Below are 20397 nucleotides of genomic sequence, written 5' to 3'. Positions count from 1 at the left end.
ATCCCCTTGTATAATACTGATGCACATGAACCGATGTATTGTATGTTTATTGCGTGTTTATTCCTCATAACTTCCACGTGACCCTGTTGTGCTCCTCTGTGTGTGTTTATACTTGTATTTTTAAAGCTCGTTTATTTTTTAGCTCTACTCCCGTAGAGTAAGACACTTTTTCCTCACCGCCCTTCGTCCTTTCAGCCATCGTTCAGCGTTACCTATACGTCGGGTTTCATGTCGTCGCCTGCCACAAATCACACGACGACAACGAAAAAGCTGGTGATGGAGGAGCGTAGCGGTGAAAGATGGCGGAAGGATGTTTCACACCTGAACAGATGTGTAATGGAGCTTTTGTCCTTTCCACAGGATGAGGGGGAAAATAAAGCATAAAAAAAGGAAAATAAAAAAAACAGATTTATTTATTCTGATGCAATCGGTCCCTTTTGCAGGTAAAAATGACTACTGACGTTACTTTTAATATATTTCTTGAACACTGGTGATTACAGAGTCAGTTTAGAGGAACTTCCACGTGCTACAGATTAGGGGGCGGGGCGATACGGCCCCAAAAATAATACCACAATGTTTCATGGTGTTAAGACATCAATATTCTTCACAACATGACAAAACACTAAAACATATTGTATTATTAATTTAAAAAACAACAACACATGTCAGATGAAGTGTTACCAAACAGAACCACCTTACAAACACAGCAGCCACTGGAACCTGGTGCGGTCTGGTTTCTGACGTCACAAACACACAGCAGCCACTGGAACCTGGTGCGGTCTGGTTTCTGACGTCACAAACACACAGCAGCCACTGGAACCTGGTGCGGTCTGGTTTCTGACGTCACAAACACACAGCAGCCACTGGAACCTGGTGCGGTCTGGTTTCTGACGTCACAAACACACAGCAGCCACTGGAACCTGGTGCGGGGTTTCTGACGTCACAAACACACAGCAGCCACTGGAACCTGGTGCGGTCTGGTTTCTGACGTCACAAACACACAGCAGCCACTGGAACCTGGTGCGGTCTGGCTTCTGACGTCACAAACACAGAACGTGCGGGAGAGCTCATTGTACTCACCGATGACGTCACATCTGTCCGAGCAGGGCTTTCTCTCCTTTACGTGACGTCAGACCAACGGTCTGTGGTGTATTTAAACGCAGGTGCCAAAACCCGTGGTGGGGAAAACAATTTAAGTTTCTTCGTGGAAACTGGCGGCACTCTGGAGCCAAAATGTCTGCCGGCAAAACAAAGACTCCCGGTCCACTCAAGCTTCCCCTAGCTAGTCCTGCTGCTTCGGATCAAGATCCTCGCATCGTTGGGGAAAAGTAGGGTCGTCCGTCTCCGTCGGAGTTCGCAGTCTTTGAGGGACCGACATCCATTTCTCTATTTTCGAGCTACGGTCGGCGTTAGCAAGCCAGCTAGCAACAAGTTCACTGCGTTTACGAGCGTTTTCCCACGCGACCCCTCACCTCTGACAAGCTCTCGCGAGACTTAAGCAATGAGATTATAATGTAGTTATTAAAAGTCAATAAAAGACATTTAAAAAAGATCGATTTTATTTTCCTCTCCAAAACTATCATTAGGTTTTATAAAATAAATTTATATATATATTTGTGTGTGTTTCTATGTTGGCCATTTATTTTTAGTTTTCATACGTTTTTAATGTTGTTGTTTCTATAGCAACAAGCCTGATTTCCGCAGATGGTTGAAACCTAGAGTTAGGTTAGGTTAGGTTAGGTTAGGTTAGGTTAGGTTAGGTTAGGTTAGGTTAGGTTAGGTTAGATTAGGGTTAGGTTAGGTTAGATTAGGTTAGGTTAGATTAGGTTAGGTTAGGTTAGGTTAGGGTTAGGTTAGATTAGATTAGGTTAGGTTAGGTTAGGTTAGGTTAGGTTAGGTTAGATTAGATTAGGTTAGGTTAGGTTAGGTTAGGTTAGATTAGATTAGATTAGATTAGATTAGGTTAGGTTAGGTTAGGTTAGGTTAGGTAGTTACTTTATTAATCCCCGAGGGGACATTTTTTCGCTACAGCAGCATACAGGAAGCAATAACATAATAATAGAATAATAGAAAAGCAATAAAATAGCAGTAAAATAGCAGTAAAAAATATAAATATAAAATGCACAGTATATACAGTACAGTATATATCTATATATTATATACAAACAACCAAGAAACACAGTCAACAGTGTTATTGTTGTGTGATGGATTTTGCCAGAGGTGAGTTATTGTAGAGTCTTATTGTGGTCGGCAGGAATGATCTCCTGTATCAGGAATGATCTCCTGTATCTGGAATGATCTCCTGTATCAGGAATGATCTCCTGTATCTGGAATGATCTCCTGTATCAGGCATGATCTCCTGTATCTGGAATGATCTCCTGTATCTGGAATGATATCCTGTATCTGGAATGATCTCCTGAATATGGAATGATCTCCTGTATCTGGAATGATCTCCTGTATCTGGAATGATCTCCTGTATCTGGAATGATATCCTGTATCTGGAATGATCTCCTGAATATGGAATGATCTCCTGTATCTGGAATGATCTCCTGTATCAGGAATGATCTCCTGTATCTGGAATGATCTCCTGAATATGGAATGATCTCCTGGATCAGGAATGATCTCCTGGATCTGGAATGATCTCCTGTATCAGGAATGATCTCCTGGATCTTGAATGATCTCCTGTATCTGGAATGATCTCCTGTATCAGGAATGATCTTCTGTATCAGGAATGATCTCCTGTATCAGGAATGATCTCCTGTATCAGGAATGATCTCCTGTATCAGGAATGATCTCCTGTATCTGTCCTTGTGACAGCGGAGCTGGAGGAGTCTTTAGGAGAACGTCCTCCTCTGTCCCTGCAGCAGGTGGAGAGGGTGGACAGGATTATCCAAGATGGATAATAGTTTGTTCAGCGTCCTCCTCTCCACCACCTTTTCCAGACTGTCCAGTTTGTAGCCGATGATGGAGCCGGCCTTCTTAACCAGTTTGTTAAGTCTGTTGGTGTCTCCGGCTCCAATGCTGCCCCCCCAGCAGACCACAGTGAAGTACAGTTCACTGGCCACAACAGATGGTAGAACATCTCCAACATCTCGCTGCACACATTGAAGGATCGAAGTTTCCTCAAGAAAAAGAGTCGACTCATCCCCTTCTTGTAGACAGCGTTGATGTTGGTCTTCCAGTTCAGTCTGTTGTCATGGAGACACCAGGTACTTGTCCTCCTCAACCATGTCCACCTCCTCTCCCAGAACTCTCAGCGGTTGTGGAGCCGTCGTCTTCCTCCTGAAGTCGACCACCATCTCTCTGGTCTTGGCCACGTTCAGGAGCAGCTGATTTCTACCAGCCCACTCCACAAAGTCCTCCACTACTGTCCTGTACTCGTCCTCCCGTCCGTCCCTTATACACCCGTCCACTGCAGAGTCATCAGAGAACTTCTGCAGATGGCAGGACTCTGAGTTGTTCTGAAGTCTACTGGCTTTTGGCTTTCATAACAAATACATCAGTGTAAATACCAACTACTTTACTAACTTTTAGATCGATTTAAAAGATTCATCATAAATATAAAGAATATTAATAGAAAAGGTGGCATTTGGACTTTTAGATTATAAACATAAAACTTGATCATAGGCTTGAAATAGATGTTGTTTTTGTTCAATTAATGTAAATAAATTAATGGTAAAGGCAAATTGCAGGTGAGGATACCTGTCACTCATTAACTTTTTTTAAAACAATTTTAAAACGTGGAACTTTATTTTTCAGCTCCTGTTTCGTCCGTGTTCGCGTGGGGGACGGGACCAGTAGGGGAAACGGTCGGACTGTAATGTTTGTAACACCCGGTGTTTGAGCTGTGGGATGGAGTTTCGCTGACGAACAGACAGAAACGCTGCTTGATTATTGTTTTGTATTTACTGTGTCTGTCTACCAACAGCTGCGAAACATCCCGGGAGCTCCCACCGGACCCGAACATGGCGGATAACATTGTGAGTGTTCACCGGGCGGGTCGTGTTACCGGACCGGCTAACGTTAGCACGGAGTGATGAGGCAGCAGAATTAGCTCCGACTCGGGGCCTGTGCAGCTAGCCGGCTAACCTTAGCTCCGAGGCTAGCCGACGAATTAAAGAGAAGAAGGATCATTGTTGTCCAGAAGCAACATAACCGGCGGGTTTCAGGAATAACGTGTTTAAAACATATTCATTTCGCCAGCCAGACATTATAAAGAACATGGCTGGTGGACTTTAATGGATCTCAGGTGTAGATGGATTAAAGGGATGTTTAGTTGGCCGACACGGTGACAGCTCGAGTTAAAACTGTCTGGGTCAAAGAGGAACAATCAAACAGCTTCATGGACTTTAGATGAGAATAAGGTGACGGGACTTTTTATTTTGCACTGTCATCGTTGTCATGATGTCCCGACACCGCTATGGGGGGGGGGGGGGGGGTGTTGTGACTGACAGGATGTCCCCCGCCAGTATGATTATAACATTTACAGTCACCAGTTTAACTCTAACAAACCTGCAGGGAAGTCGAGTCGAGCTTTGAGCGACTGGTTCTCTTGTTTTTGCCCTGTTGATGCTATAAAAGGTGTTTGAGACATTTTACATAAAGATTTACATTTTTCACCAACAGAATAAGAGTTTGTCTCTCAGATAATCCTGTCCAGGTCTGTGTGAAATGTGAAAACCAAAACAATCAAATGTCCCTTTTTCTATCTTTTAAAAATAGACTAGAAAGTACACGATTACCAGCATCTAAATGTACTTAAAGTGCTGGTGATGCAGAGTGGCTCCCTCCTGAATGATGTATGTTATTGGGTTTTAATTATTTGATATTCATTAATGTGTACATCCCTTCAGTGTTGCAGCTGAAGCTCATTTAAAAAAATAAATCAATAAACGTATACGGTGCTTAATCTGTAACGATACAGCATCATTTAGTAGTCGTTTTATTTTTCATGTTAATAAATCTGCTAAACAAACCACAATCATATTGAATGCAGTGGAGTACAAAGTTCAATATTTGCCTCCAAAATGTCGTAGAGATGAAAGCGAAAGCACCGTAACAAGGAAGTACAAACAAGTAAATCCACTTTCCACTCAAATATTGTACTTGATGATTTATTTGTCCTCCTCCCGTGCAGGTCATCAGGGTTCAGTCCCCAGACGGGATGAAGAAGATTCCTTCCACCAAGAGGGAGACAGCTGCTGCTTTTCTGAAGAAGGTACTAGCTTTAAAGAAAAATATCAATTTATGCACATTCAGATACACACAATGCTTCTGTTTTGTTCTGGGTGCTACGTACATCTACTCAAGAAAAATGTACTTTAAAGCAACAATAAAATTAATCTTCAGACTTTTATTTCACTGAGGTTTTAAATTCATGACTTTAACTCAAAGTGGAGTATTCTCACAGTGTGTATTAGTACTTTTACTTCAGTAAAGAACTTGAATACTTCACATTCCTCCACTGTTACATTGTCATTTCTCAAATCCTGGATTTTTGAGTCCAGTCCTGGAATGATGCTCATTGTTTGTGCAGCTTTAATGTGTCTTATCTTTGCAGCATTGCAAGTAGGATTGTGTGTACTGTTGTCACAAAGTAGTACACAGTTGTTTTTCCTTTTTTCCTGCTCGTTGTTCATTAATGTACAAAGCTGTGCAGGAAGTACCAGAGCAGGTCAGGCATGTGGCTTTCAGGGGACATTTGTGTTCAGGGAGTGTTTTCAATGCAGAGCTCTGCACACTTTTGAAAGGCCGGGCGTTTCTTCACATCATGACAGAGGGAAATATACCCAGAATAAATGGATGATATATTCAGTCTTGATTTGTGTTTAAATATCTCTGTTCTGACCTCCACTCGCTCGTGAAAGATAATTAGAGAGGAGTCTGGAAACCGTCGGAAAAAAACAAAAATAGATCTCCAGCACTGCAGCAGCTCCTCATCAAAAATGCATGTGTCCAGGCGGCGCAGTGTCGCCGGCTGATTGACGCAGAGTCGTTTTCATTCCCTGCTGGCGGGCGGGACGGTACGAGGGGGACAGGGTGGAAGCAGCCCTGCAGGTTGGACTTCTGCAGACGGAATAAAAAGAAGCTCAGCGTGATGTTCTGGCTCTGACAGTCTGACAGTGGACAGGTTTTCTTTTTTTCTTTTGTGCAGCTTAAAAAACAAACCATGAAACGCTCAAAGTGCTTTTGGCTGCTAATTTTACCAGCGTTCACTCCAAAGATAAATGGGATCCTGAAAATCCATCCTGTCTCACTGTTTTCTGATTTTCGGCTGGTTCAGATGTCAGAATGAGGCGGTGGAGACTTCAGTCATTATTTATTCCGCATTAAATGTCTTCATGAATCCAGCTTTTAATGTCAAGACAATCATCCCGTTCTTTTGTGAGCGTTACAGCCCGAAGTTCCTTCTCGATACTTCCTGTCTGATGAGACACGAGCAGATAATCAGCATGAGTCTGAGGGGCTGCCAGATATGTGGTGTGATGTTGGAGTGCGATGGGATAGCGGCTCCGAGCGCTCTCCGTCGCTGAGTTTGGCACCCTGAGCGACGACCATAAGAGGTGTTTCTCTTGTGCCAAGAGGCTCTCTGCTAATCTGCTTTGAGCGAGTGATTGTGAGAGTTTGGAGAGCGGAGAGCCGACTTACTTACTTCCTTCTTTCTTTCCTTCCTTCCTTCCTGTCGCAGATCCCAGAGAGGAACAAATCATTTGACATTTTCGCCTAAAGATAAACCCAGACTGATTTAAGATGTCAGATCTCCAGGAGATTAGTGAGAGTTTTGGGGATTTTTAGGACGCGTGATGCAGTTTATGACGTCCACCTCTTCACCTCTCCAACAGGTGGCCAAAGAGTTCGGCTTCAATTCCAACGGGTTCTCCGTTTACCAGAACCGTGACAAGACCGGAGAGATCCTCTCCCAGAACAAAACCCTCAGCCTGCTTAAGATCAAGTGAGTACGGCAAAAAGTTGACAGTTGTGGTGAAGTTTAAAAGTCAAATATCGAGTCTAATGTTCAAATTCAGGTCTGTAAAAATAATTATGTTTATATAGCACCTTTCAAAGCAATGTTACAATATTAAAATGAATCTTATTTGATTACAGAAAAAGGAAAAAATGGTTAAAATACTTCAGATTAAAATAAAAAAAATGAATCAAAACAACAAACAAAACACATTAGGAAAAGCACAATGACATAAAACTGAGTGGAAATAGAAAACTTTGAGATTTTAAGTTGTAATTTTACAGATCCTTTGAAAATACACTTTTCAGATGATCACAAGGTGTCGTAATAATAGTTTATTTTAAAATCTAATACTTATAATATAATAACTGCTCTTCAGCACACTAATCAATGAAGAGATCTTTAACTTGGAAATATTTATTGTATCAGTCAAGTTTTATGCATTCATCAGAAAACAATGTTAACTATTGCATCTGAATTTTAACAGAATAAACGGAGTGAATGTTCTTGGAACTTTTCAGTTTTTAATCGTCTCTGGTGCTCCTGCAGGCACGGGGACATGTTGTACCTGGTCCCGTCGGCATCGTCCACCCCCGCCGGGGAGGTGATGGACACGGCCACCCCGCACACGTCGTCATCGCTACCATCCGTCTCATCGTCCTCTTCGTCCTCCTCCTCGTCCTCCATGCTCCCTCGGTCCTTCTCAGCGCCGCAGGTCCAGGAGGACGAGATCGATCAGTACCTGGCCAAACAGGACGGCAAGATCTACAGGAACAAAGATCCACAGCTGTAAGAGAGAGAGACACAGCTGCACACGTCTGAGTTCAATACAGATGTGGGAGGTTTAATCCGGCTTTTTCTCGTTCCAGATGTCGCCATGGTGCCCTTGGAAAATGTGTGCACTGTGTACCGTTAGAGGTAATTTATCCTCTTGTTATGTCAGCACAGCCACAATAAAACAGATTTTCCTCACTGATAATGTGGCTTCTCTCTGCTGCAGCCTTTTGACGAAGACTACCTGAATCACCTCGACCCGCCGGTGAAGCACATGTCATTCCACGCGTACCTTCGCAAGCTGACCGGTGGAGCCGACAAGTGAGACGTTGTTCTTTTTTTTAATTCCTGTCCAGTGGAGACGTTCCTACAACGTCCCCGTCAGACTCTTTATAACGCTGCTCTGATCTCCCGCAGAGGGAAGTTCGCAGCTCTGGAGAACCTCAGCTGTAAGATCAAGTCGGGCTGCGAGGGTCACCCTCCCTGGCCCGAGGGCATCTGCACCAAGTGTCAGCCCAGCGCCATCACACTGAACAGACAGGTCGGTCTCCGGGAAGCGGCGCAGGAAGTCTTCAGCTCATTTCTTTCTGAGTAAAGAGTCACAGATCTCCTCCTCTGTTCCTTCCCCCTCCAGAAATACAGACACGTGGACAACATCATGTTCGAGAACCACACCATCGCCGACCGCTTCCTGGACTTCTGGAGGAAGACGGGCAGCCAGAGGATGGGCTACCTGTACGGCCGGTACACCGAGCACACGGACATCCCTCTGGGCATCAGAGCCGAGGTGGCCGCCATCTACGAGCCCCCGCAGGTGAGAGATCGGCGCACCGTAACGTGTCCGTCGGTGCTGACTCGGCAGAGACTCCGTTCTAACTGCTGCTCCTCTGATGTTTCTCTGCTGCTATCAGAACGCCACCCAGAACAGCCTGGAGCTGGTGGAGGACCCCAAAGCTGCAGCTGTGGACGAAATCGCTGCCAAACTGGGCCTCTGCAAGGTCAGCCGTCTCTCCTCCTCCTCAGTCCTCCGTCGACCTCGAGGCAGATTTATGTTTCTCTGGCAAAGTCTTCCGATCGAAGAATTTAACCTGTTGAACCGGATCATTTTAGCAGAACCAACTGGGCCGGACTTTGAGATGAATTCGTTTGAAGTTCTGTAAAATCTCCTCTTGTCTTTCTCTGTTACTGTATCTGAAAGTTTAAAATTCTTGCCACAAATTTAAACTATAATGAGTTTGTACGTAACTTCTGCAGCCGGTCGAGATGTCGACAGGAATGGTTATGGAAAATCTTCTGTTATATATGCAGTGAGAAAATGTGCATTAATCAGGGAGGACGTCAGGAGTATCATTATTAATACAAATCTAATATAAACAGCTTCTGCAGCAAATCAAAACAACCTTCTCTTCTTTCTTTCTTTTTATAAATAAGATGTGTTAAAATTAGACTCTGCTCCAGTGATTTTGAATGAAGTAGTGATTGATTTTTATTGTTTGTTTGTTTATTAGTTGAGGCCTGGGAGCTGCATACACTATAACGATGATATAAATATAAAGAGATGTTTGTTGTGTAAAATTGATCAATTGTGTTTGAACTTTTCCTTTTGAGTCCAGTTCTTGAAGCTCTTTGTAACGTCATGTGATCTCATCGTGGCACACGTATTCAGATATTCCACGTGAAGTGATGTTGGCTGTGTGCCGTGTTGCAGGTTGGGTGGATCTTCACCGACCTGCTGTCCGAGGACACGAGGATAGGAACCGTCCGCTACACGAGGAACCATGTGAGGACACAGCCGTCCGTCCGTCCGGCCGGCCGGCCGTTTGTTTTTGTCCTCCGTGTGTTACAACATGTCGTTCCCTCTGTTAGGACTCTCACTACCTGAGTGCAGAGGAGTGCATCACGGCTGGATACTTCCAGAACCAACATTCAAACACCTGCAGACTCTCTCGAGACGGACACTTCGGATCCAAGTTCGTGACCACGGTCGCAACAGGTACGTTTGTTTGTTGTTGTTGTTCTCCTTTTAATGATTGTAATGAACAATGACACCAAAAAAAAGATTTTTGTTTTATTTCATATTTAAACATAGAGGCGTGAGAGCAGAACTCGTGTTCTGTATTTAGGTTTTTTTGCATGTTTTTCTGGTTGGTTTTGGCTCTTTGACGACATGAATGGTGAGAGAAGGTTTGAAGTCATTTTACAGTGAATCAGCATCTTTCAAACGTCCGATACGGCAGAAACACATTCAGGCTGAACGTCATGAATCAATTCAGGCCGAGAACTCTTTGCATAGTTTTTGCTTTCATTTTCAGACGCTGCCTTTAGGTCGTGTAATCGAAGGCCAAACCCGGGTTTTATTGTTTTATTTGCAGTCTAACTTTAAGTTGAGTCACTTTGTCGTTGCAAAAAGTCAAACTGCACCAATAGTTCAGTGAAACCAGATTTCTCCGCGGCTCCACTGGCTCGAGGCCAGACGTCTTCACCTCCCTCGGTTTACAACCCCGAAGACCTCCGCGTCTATTTGTTCCAGGAAGTCTCAGCGGTGACCTCATCATCGTTATTGTCATGAACGAGGCTCCGGCAGCCAAAGTCTGACGTCACGGCGACACATCTCGAGCCAGCCGGCGGCCGACGTCCATCTGGTTCACTTTCTCTCGTCATCCGTCTGGAAACGAGTTGCACGTGTGAAAAAACAACAACTCAGATTGTTCACGTTAAAGTCAGATCAGATAATTAGTTAGTTAAAAGTTCACCATCGTCACATGTTCTGGCTTCTCAAACCAACTTCCACTCCAACTTCTCCGATCGTGGTGTTTGTGCAGGTGGTCCAGACAACCAGGTGCACTTTGAGGGATACCAGGTGTCCAACCAGTGCATGGCCCTGGTGAGGGACGAGTGCCTACTGCCCTGCAAAGACGCTCCGGAGCTGGGCTTCGCCAAAGAGTCGAGCCCCGAGCAGTACGTACCAGACGTCTTCTTCAAGGTGAGACGTTCGTCCGAGGATTAAACGTGTACGACATCATGTGATCTTTTAAAGAATACTTTATTTTTTTCTATCCATCCGACAGGACAAAGACAAGTTCGGAAATGACGTGACGTTTCTAGCGCGGCCTCTTCCTGTGGAGTACCTTATCATAGATGTGAGTCATGATGCGTAGCTCTTTAATCGAACGGAGACCAGCCTCCTGACTTTCTGGATAATTACCCTTTTTTTTTTTTCCTCCACAGATCACTACAACTTTTCCAAAGGACCCCCAGTACACCTTCTCCTCCACACAACGCTTCCCCATCGAAAACCGGGACATCCTGGGAGAAACACAAGTGAGCACCTTTCTGCACAAACTCACACGAGCTGCTTTAATTCCGACTCTGGTCTATTGGAGCTCGTCTGAATCGTGTATTTCTGAGCATGTGCACTTCGGTTCCCGTCCAAAGACGCACCGCTCGTCTGAATGTGGTCACCATGGTGACCGTGAGACTGACAGACTGGAGGCTTCAAAACGTAGTTTACAAATTTAGTTGGTGCACTGCTGACTGAGCCTGATGGGTTTTTAGATTTCACTCTTCCTTAGAAAAGGGCAGATGCTCCTAACAATGTGGAAATAATAGGACAGTAGAATAACAAAAGTTAAATAAATAAAATACAAATAAGTAAATATAGATGGATTTTAATACATAGATTCCCTTGATGCAAAACATATTAGAGGAGAAAAAGACATAAATAAAAATATATTATTCTTCACTGGACAGTTTTGTTACTTCTTAACATTTAATCTTTAAAGTCACCCAAAGATCCAGTGAAGTTGAAGGAAACTAACATTAAAGTGTTGTTATTTATCTTCTGTCCGACTCATTATGTCCGCCTGGATTTCACCGTCACAGCTGAGTGCCGGAGAAAATCAGAGCGACCTTTTTGAACCTTTAACCTCCAGATCTGAGAGGAAGTTCTTCATCTCGTTGTCGTTGTTTGTTTTTGCAGGATTTTCACAGTTTAGCGACGTACCTGTCCCAGTGCACCTCCACGTCATTCCTGGACATCGTGTCGGACTTCCATCTGCTCCTCTTCCTCGTCACCAACGAAGTCATGCCTCTGAGAGTAAGTTTCATCCTCCGTGTCCTCGTTCCTCTGGAGGCGGTTACCGGCCGCGAGAATGTTTTCACTCAGTTTTGTTCCGTGCTGATTTGCTCAGACCGATCCATCACCACCATCAAAAACATCGTGCCTCTGTAAACGGATCAGCGTGTGCTCGATGAAAGCCAGACGAAGAAAAACACAAAGCGTGTCGGGAGGTTTGATTTGTGTTGTGTGTCTGCAGGACAGCATCGGGCTGCTCCTCGATGCGGTGAAGACCTCGAACGAGGATCTGGCGCAGACCTGGAAGAAGTCTGAGCAGTGGGCCACCATCGAGCAGCTCTGCAGTGAGTTCACCGGCTTTTTACTCTCATTAGTTCATCATGTAATTCAGAATAATTCAAAAATAAAGCCACTTTTAAACCCATTTAACTAAAACAGCATCCGAAACACATCAGTTGGAAGCTTTTTGTTGCAGTTAAATACCATAATTTAATGTTTTAATCATTTCTTTGGTTGAAAAGTGAGATTATAAATCAAATTTATATGATTTATTTTTTAAGAACATCTTGTGACTAAAAGAATTGATTAAAACAGCCCCCAAAAAAAGTCAAAAATGACGTCGATTCTTAAAGGAGCAGTTCAACATTTCCTGCAGACCGTTAGATGAGAAGAATGACGGCCGACATGATGAATGAATGAACGTGAGGCTGCAGCCAGCTGCTGGTCAGCTGATCGTAGTACAAAGACTGGAACAGGATGAAACGATGTCTGTCCAAAGCCCAGCTACGTTAGAATGATTATTTATTCCTGATCGAAGTGGAAGAAGTCTTCGTGGTTTCACAGGTGGTTCTGTTGAACAAATACAAGCAGCTACCGTGCAAAAATAAATTAAAGTGGACATCAACTTAAATCAGTAAAGAATCTAATAAAAGTCTGGTGGAAAATGTTTTTACATTCACCAAAATCATCTTCAATTTTGTTCTAAAATTTGCTCTGAAGAAACGTCGGATTCATGACGTGTTCTCAGACGTGTTCTCACTTCTGTCCTCATGTTGATGAATCTAATCCACCTCGACAGGTGAAAGCACAGGAATTTATTTTAGGAACGAAGATGTTGTCTCGAAAGTTTTTTTTTTTTTCTACTTCTTAGAGGCGACACAAACATCTGCAGAAACAGAATCCCTCTCAGTATTCTGATAAAGCACCAACAGGCGACTCAAAAATCTCCACCCTCCTGTTTGTTTTTTATGTTTTCACCGTTTCATCACGACTAAAAAGGGCAAATATCCATCAGTTTAAACAGAAGTACAGTCGTTGCCGTGGCAACGTTCCCCCCACCCTCCAGTCTGTCTGCTTGCTTTGTTTCACGATGCGTCCAACTTTGACGTAGCTGCGGGTTTCGAAGCGCCCCGTCGTGGATCTCTGACCTCCGAGGTGTAACGTGCTGTGTTTTCCCTCCGCTGTCGCCTGCAGGTACGGTGGGGGGGCAGCCCTCCAGCTCTCTGGGTTACGGCGCCATGGGCGGCCCGTCGACGCCCGCCTCCTCCTCGGCCATGTGGTCCTGCCTCCACTGCACCTTCATGAACCAGCCCGGCACAGAGCACTGCGAGATGTGCAGCCTGCCCCGCAGTTAAAAACTCCCCCTCCCACCCCACCCGTCCTCCGCCCTGATCCGTCACCGCACCCAGGACCAGCTGGCGAGATTCGGCCGCCCTCTTTTGTTTTTTCCCCGCCATCACGTCGAAGCCTCTTCTTCCCGCCTCGCCGGCCGCAGAGGGACGTTTACACCAAACTTCACGGGTCATTCTGTCTCCCTCCAACACAGCGGCTCTCCTGAGAGGTGGTTTTAGGTAAAGCACTTTTGGCTGCGACCCCCCTCCCCCTCCCCTCCCCCTCCCGCCCTACCCCCCTCCCCTCCATGCCTCAAATAAAATCCTGCTGCGACTCAGGACGACAGCAAAGACTCAAGTGTTTGGATGTTCTCTCACATCACCGCTCTCACCACATCTTCTGGAAAATCTTGCTGTGTATAAATACATTTGAGGAATGATGCTGTTATTTAATTACGTTTCTTTTTTTTTATCAGATTGTAGCTTCAACTTTTTTGAATCTCCAGCGTGGACTCGGTCAGGTTTTTACAGGTCTCTTTGACACCCCCCCCCCCCCTCTTTAACGTACAATCACCGGTCGAAGCTCAGACCATAAATTCCACTTAACGTAGAGAGTTTCTATTTTCAGTATTAAGTGAATTCCCAGATTTGGAAAAACAAAAGCAGCAGAAGTGACGAGCCGTCGGTGGTTTTCTTGCTCGTTCGGTTGGATTTGTAGCGTCTGGATTTGGTGGTTTGAACTTTGAGCTGGCACAATATGTAGCTCATCTTATCAGCACCCCCCCCCCCCACCTCCTCCTCCTCCTCTTCCCTCCCCTCCAAGGACACCACCCACCTTCATCATCATCATCGTATCACTGACTCGCTGAGTATTAGCAGTGAGGTGCTTTAGAAACAACTGGTGCTCGCCGCTCTGTGTTTCGTTCCCCCGCCGACGGGTTTTTGGTTTCCGTCTCTCGGCCTTCAAAGACTCTGCTGCCCAGAGGTCGAGGAAGGTCGTAGGTCACCGCGGAGTCAGTTCACCCAAATTATTGTTTATCTGACTCTTTTTAGTCGTGTTCTGGATTCACCTGCAAAATGTTTAAAGTGAAGAAGGTCTACTGAAGTGGATGGAAACTTAATAGTTGTGCTCAGAGAGTTCAAAACAAATCTTTCATTGGCAAGAATAAGGAATAAAAACTCCCTCTATTAAAGTCCTAGAGAGGTTTTGTTTTAATTTTCGTCAACTGGCCCTTTAACGTGTCGCAGTCGGTTTAAGTTGTTTTTTGGGGATTTTCTTTCATCATCCAAGTTTCGTTCAAACTTGGATGTTTTTCTTTGACATCTCCTACATTTCTGATATTCACACATTGATCTCCTTCCCTGCTCTGCTGTGGCGGGAGCTTCTTAAAGCCATCGGTCCATTCAAAGCTCCAAGTATTTTGGTTTTTCGAGTGCGTCAACAAAATTTGGAGACATTTTTCAAAAAGCTTAAAACTAAAGGCTAGCAAACTTTTCAGATTTAGTTTTTGGCCGTTCGGCTTTTTCCTCGTAACCTCGTGCGCCGTTATGAGCTGGAGTTGTTTAGTTTTTTCATTTAGCTCCGACGATGATCCGAGCTGAATCGGTAAAACACTGAGCTGAATTGAAGGTTGTCGCCGTGGAAACAGGCCTCTAAAGTTTCACATTTCTGCCGTTTACGAGACGAGAGCTCGACGAAGTGTGGATGTGATTTTAGCGGTAGATTCAGCAGCGGTCCCCCCCCTCCCCTCCCCGCCTTCCCCTCACCTCACCCCTACCCCCGTGTGGTTTGCTGAGAGTGATTTCTCTGATGTCATGCTAGCGGACGGCAGTGACCTTGTCCTTTTGTATCGATCCGGGGGCCGTTTGCTGAGCAAGCACGCTCTTGGACTTACAGCCGGTTCTCACTTTCCACTGAGCTAACTGAGGACCTTCAGAGTTGTATGCTGTTGACCTGGATTTGAAACAAAACAATAAAAAAAAAAACAACAAAGATGAAAACAGATGTCTCTGATTTGTTCCTCTTTTTTTCTTTTTTTTTTTTTAGCAATGCTTGCATTTTTTTTTTCAGATCACCGCTGTGCAGGAAGTGTTGGATGGACTGGCATGAAATTTGGTGCAAATAAGTGTGATCCCCAGAGGATGAACCCTCCTGACTTTAATGATCCTGGGACTTTCCCTCTATCGCCACCAGCTGGTCAAAGTTTACACTGAAATATCTCGATATTTACTCTTCGAATACAACCATTGTGATTTGCCATTAGCGCCACCTTCAGGTCAGAATTTTAATTCGCGCGATAATAACGTGCTCCACTAATGACTCTCCCACTTGGTGCTAATTAGCAAACGCTCACGAACACGGTCCACATTATACTGCTTAATGTTAGCATGCTAACATTAGCATCTAGCTCAGACAAGGTTTGAAGTTACACGAAGGAATAAACTAACAAAGTTTAGAAAACCACTACACGACCAAAAGTATGTGGACACCAGTAGAATGCACAGAGCCCTGACCTCCCTGACAGGTGTCCACATACTTTTGGTCGTGTATTTAGAGTCTGAAGTCCTTGAAAAGTGGATTTTCGTGTTTTTAGAGCTGGTTTTCACCCTGACTGAAAACACGCAGCATGAAGAGGGTGGAGGTACCTGCAGCATGAAGAGGGTGGAGGTACCTGCAGCATGAAGAGGGTGGAGGTACCTGCAGCATGAAGAGGGTGGAGGTACCTGCAGCATGAAGAGGGTGGAGGTACCTGCAGCTACAGCTCGGTCATCTCCACCTCGCTGCGGCCTCCTCTGGACCACACATGGACAGCAGATGAAGAGCAGGAATGTTTCGGCTGGTCGTGACCTCAGAACATCAAACACGAGCACGCAGCGCTTCGTTCATGTAAAACTTTACTGGTCCCATAATCTGCCTCGTTACATGTTCGTGATCAACCGTCGGCTGGACGGAACTTAAACCTTTTCTTTCTTTTTGATTTAAAACTTTACGTTAAAGATGTGAAACAATGAGTTGAAGAGAAAGTTTCAGCGGTGAAATGCTGATATTTGATGCCGAGTCTGATGGGAGTGGAGACCGAAGACCCTCCCTCTGTTTCAGATCAAAAACAACTGAGCTTTGTCCTCACCGGAGTCGTCCTCTTCCTCCTCTTCCTCCTCTTCATCCTCTTCCTCCTCTTCCTCCTCCAACCGTCACTGCAGGTAAGTTTCTTTCACTTCATTTATTTAATGTAGAAAAGACGAAACTTTCCCACTCAGGTGTGTGTGTCTGTGTGTGTGTGTGTGTGTGTGTGTGTGTGTGTGTGTGTGTGTGTGTGTGTGTGTGTGTGTGTGTGTGTGTGTGTGTGTGTGTGTGTGTGTGTGTGTGTGTGTGTGTGTGTGTGTGTGTGTGTGTGTGTGTGTGTGTGTGTGTGTGTGTGTGTGTGTGTGTGTGTGTGTGTGTGTGTGTGTGTGTGTGTGTGTGTGTGTGTGTGTGTGTGTGTGTGTGTGTGTGTGTGTGTGTGTGTGTGTGTGTGTGTGTGTGTGTGTGTGTGTGTGTGTGTGTGTGTGTGTGTCTGTGTGTCTGTGTGTGTGTGTGTGTGTGTGTGTGTGTGTGTGTGTGTGTGTGTGTGTGTGTGTGTGTGTGTGTGTGTGTGTGTGTGTGTGTGTGTGTGTGTGTGTGTGTGTGTGTGTGTGTGTGTGTGTGTGTGTGTGTGTGTGTGTGTGTGTGTGTGTGTGTGTGTGTGTGTGTGTGTGTGTGTGTGTCAGGATGAGGACTGCTGGACTTCTGCTCGTCTTGTCTGCGACTCTTTGTGTCGCTCAGAAACAGAAAATAAGTCGGAGACCAGAGTTGGATTTCAGGAATGAAGGTGAGACGATCGGAGGAGATTCATTATTCATGTATTATTTTTATTAACATTATTATTATTATTATTATGAAGGTTTCATGTTTCAGACATCATTTCATGAAGCTCTAAATACAATTAACAATTTGAATATTGTCTTTTAAATAACATTGAAGTACATTCCTGTTTGTTTGTTTTCTTTTCTTTCTTTCTTTGTTTCATTCTTTGCTTTTCCTTTGTTTCTGTGTTCCTTCTTTCTTTCCTTCTTGTGTTTCCTGAATACTGTTTTTGTCCTTCAGTTTTGTGTTTTCACTCTGTTGGAAACATAATTGTTCCCATATTGATCTGAGCTAAGTGATTAAATGAGGTGCTCGTTCACCACTGAAGATCACGTTGTGCTCGTTTGCTCTTTGAGTCATGTTTGTTTAATAAGATGCAGCGCCAAAATTTAAAAAAACAAACAAGTGTTTTCTTCCCGATTTCCTCGCCTGCAGCAGAGAAAGTGACCACCAGAGGGTGCTCAAACCTCACGCTGGTTTTAGACAACTGGAAATACGCCATCATGACGCAGGTCAAAGATCTGCTGCTGCACGACCACCACACCGTGCTGCCTGATTACGCCAGGTGAGGACACACCTGCTGTTTGAGCTGCACACACAGTTCAGGCCATAAGTATGTGGACAAGTAAAAATAAAATGATGAATCCCTCATTAAAGTACCAAGTTTTAGTTCATTTTTCTCCAACAACACTTTTTTTTTCTTATTGGTGTATAAGATAGTTTGAATGTGAATGTTACATTTCTATTTTCCCTTCAGGATCCAGCCTCTGTCGGACGCCCTGGGAGACCTCTACAAGGAGTTCAACGCCCTGAAGGAGCGTCTCGCCGAGCTCACGACCAAGTTTGAAGGAGTGGAGGCCTTCGTGGACAACATGCGGTTAAGAAGGAAACTGGCGCCCCCCCGAGGTGAACCCCGACCCCCGGGGTCACCGCCGGGGGAGGCTGGGGGCACCGAGGCTGGAGGTCGACCTCAGGGACGGAGAAGCAGGGTCGTGATTCGGAGGATCAAGAAACCTGAAGGCTCCCAGGACTGAGCACCTTTCAGGTGCAGCATCGTGGTGTTGTGTTCAATGCAGGGATGTGATCTTATTATTGGTCTAACAATTTGAAATCTGTTAATCTGGGTTCATATTTTATTTTTACATTATCATTGAGAGGAGAAAAAGTTGCCTTTGACAATATTGTTGATACAATATAATATTAATCTTTATTTGTATTCATTTATATAATTTTCTGTCCACACATAATTTATTTATTCATTCATCTTTTCTCACCGAACTGCTTTTTTTTATAACCGCTTTCTGTATTTAGTTTTTATTTCTTTAACAGTAACATCATGTAAACTGTCTTTTAAAATGTTTACACAGCAGTAAATTCATGTTGAAAGACAGATAAAAAGGTGAAGTGAATGTGTATGTACTTGATATTTGTAGTAGTTGGTTTATTGCCTAGTAATAACAGTAATACCTTGTTTTGGAGATGCATCTGATATGTTTTTGTCTGCTTTCTTCAAAATAAAAGCCTCTTATTTTTGCTCTAAAGAATGTTTTGATTTCGTTTCATCCCAGATGGAATATTCCAAACCAGCAGTTTAACCCTGAACTGGGAAAATTATTTGCAAATGCATGAAACACACATATTTGTTTACCTTTCTAAAATAAAATATATTTTTTTAAAAAAGAATAAAATTAAAGAAAAATAATGAATTACAAAAAAATATCCCAAAACTGGAAGCTGTGTTTACCTCTCTGCTGGGATGGAAAGCGAAAGTTCCGAGGAACCCTGAACGCCGCGTAAGTTTCCTCTTCGATGGGACTCGAAGAGAAATGAAACTGAAAACTCGTTTTCTTTGGTTTAGGGACTGTCGAGAAATTACTTTTTGAATCACGACAGATAAAACAGACTAAACCTCTAAAACTGCACGTTAGCTGACAATTCATCTGTCTGGACCGACTATAATTACAACATAACACATTTTAATAACCAACACAGTTAACTTCTATTGATAATTCAGACTAAACAGAGAGACAACCTGTAAAGAAGGCAATAAATTTGCGGACGGTCCCTTACGGTGACCGTAGCGCGAGCCTGATAAACAATTGCTTCACACACCTTTTAGCTTCATCGAGTAGAAAGCTGAGAATCAGACAGGTAAGAAAACACTGCAGCAAACATGAGTATTTGTCGTATTAAATGTTCTGCTTCACTTTTAAATGTCGTAAATATCAACACAACTGAGCGACGTCCTTAAATAATACGTCATTTATCATGTTTTTATGTCTTACTTACAACTTCTTCACGAAAAGTCCAACTATCTTAAATTAGCTACCTTATAAACCAGTGGCTTGAATTTATTAGTTATATTCTTCACTGTATTCTTGTTACTATTAATGTCACAGTCATTTCTCAGTAGAAATAATTTGTAGAAATGTATCTGTGGTACTTTGTTGTAGTTTCTTGTCATTTCTTTGGACTTCATGGATATTGAGGAAGCAAAAATAATTGACAGTTTATTTCATCAAAATGGAAGAAAATCACTTCTTAAGTGATGATTTGATTTCCTGCTTCTTTCTGTTCTACTTTTTTATTATTATAAATTCATGAGAAAACAGATTTTGGACTGGGTTTTTTTTGTGTGTGGATAAAACAAGCACTTTTTATCAATTCATGGCATTTTAAAGACTAAATGATTCATTTATTAACTGGGAAAAAAAGAAAGATTAAGTCGTTGCAGCTCAGATTATGTGCCATCATTTGTTGTTTACTGTGCTATAAAGTTATTGAATGTACAAAGTGCATTGAGTTTTCCACTCCCTTACTGACTGAAATGCACCGACTCAACTTGAACAGCAAGTCTGAGAGAGACATGCAGCAACGCAGGCTGTAATTACACCTGACATTTATAATCACAGACAGATAACAAGGAGGACGAGGACCCTCCTGGGAAAACGTAGTCCCTGCAGATGGAGGAGGGAGGAGGAAACCTCCACCCCGACTGTGGAGACACCAAAAAACAGAGGGGAAGAAATAAGGTACAAATGCAGTGATAACAACAACGTTCACTCTGGCATCTCAGCAGCATTTCAGCTGT

General features: G+C 43.7%; 2 protein-coding genes and 1 long non-coding RNA gene across 3 annotated transcripts in view; 2 read left to right on the top strand and 1 right to left on the bottom strand.

Annotated features, from left to right (window-relative positions):
• The window catches only part of LOC138635725 (uncharacterized), a 37787-nt gene extending 36334 nt beyond the window's left edge, over window positions 1-1453 (bottom strand). Inside the window, exon 1 of the long non-coding RNA XR_011312168.1 lies at window positions 1081-1453. This is a non-coding gene — a long non-coding RNA (uncharacterized lncRNA). The remainder of the gene's footprint in view (window positions 1-1080) is intronic.
• A 2354-nt stretch (window positions 1454-3807) lies between these two features.
• On the top strand, window positions 3808-14624 carry nploc4 (NPL4 homolog, ubiquitin recognition factor). The gene is made up of 17 exons (XM_069723361.1): window positions 3808-3980; window positions 5138-5218; window positions 6843-6952; window positions 7514-7753; window positions 7834-7882; window positions 7965-8059; window positions 8156-8279; window positions 8373-8552; window positions 8650-8736; window positions 9447-9518; window positions 9605-9731; window positions 10561-10721; window positions 10807-10878; window positions 10967-11059; window positions 11718-11834; window positions 12055-12157; window positions 13287-14624. The coding sequence occupies exons 1-17, from the start codon at window positions 3966-3968 to the stop codon at window positions 13445-13447; spliced, it is 1887 nt and encodes a 628-aa protein (XP_069579462.1). The 5' UTR covers window positions 3808-3965; the 3' UTR covers window positions 13448-14624.
• A 4753-nt stretch (window positions 14625-19377) lies between these two features.
• Window positions 19378-20397, top strand: part of rnf213b (ring finger protein 213b) — a 29960-nt gene continuing 28940 nt past the window's right edge. The window contains exons 1-2 of the mRNA XM_069723386.1: window positions 19378-19457; window positions 20219-20338. Of these exons, the coding sequence (XP_069579487.1) occupies window positions 20270-20338 (69 nt within the window). The 5' untranslated portion in view covers window positions 19378-19457; window positions 20219-20269. The remainder of the gene's footprint in view (window positions 19458-20218; window positions 20339-20397) is intronic.

The sequence above is a fragment of the Brachyistius frenatus genome, unplaced genomic scaffold (genome assembly GCF_029030835.1).
Source record: "Brachyistius frenatus isolate BFR_SWC_R1_liver_20210118 unplaced genomic scaffold, ASM2903083v1 Contig_325, whole genome shotgun sequence".
Classification (NCBI taxonomy): domain Eukaryota; kingdom Metazoa; phylum Chordata; class Actinopteri; family Embiotocidae; genus Brachyistius; species Brachyistius frenatus.
Note: the sequence above shows the minus strand (reverse complement) of the source record. Positions and strands in the feature narration are given on the sequence as shown.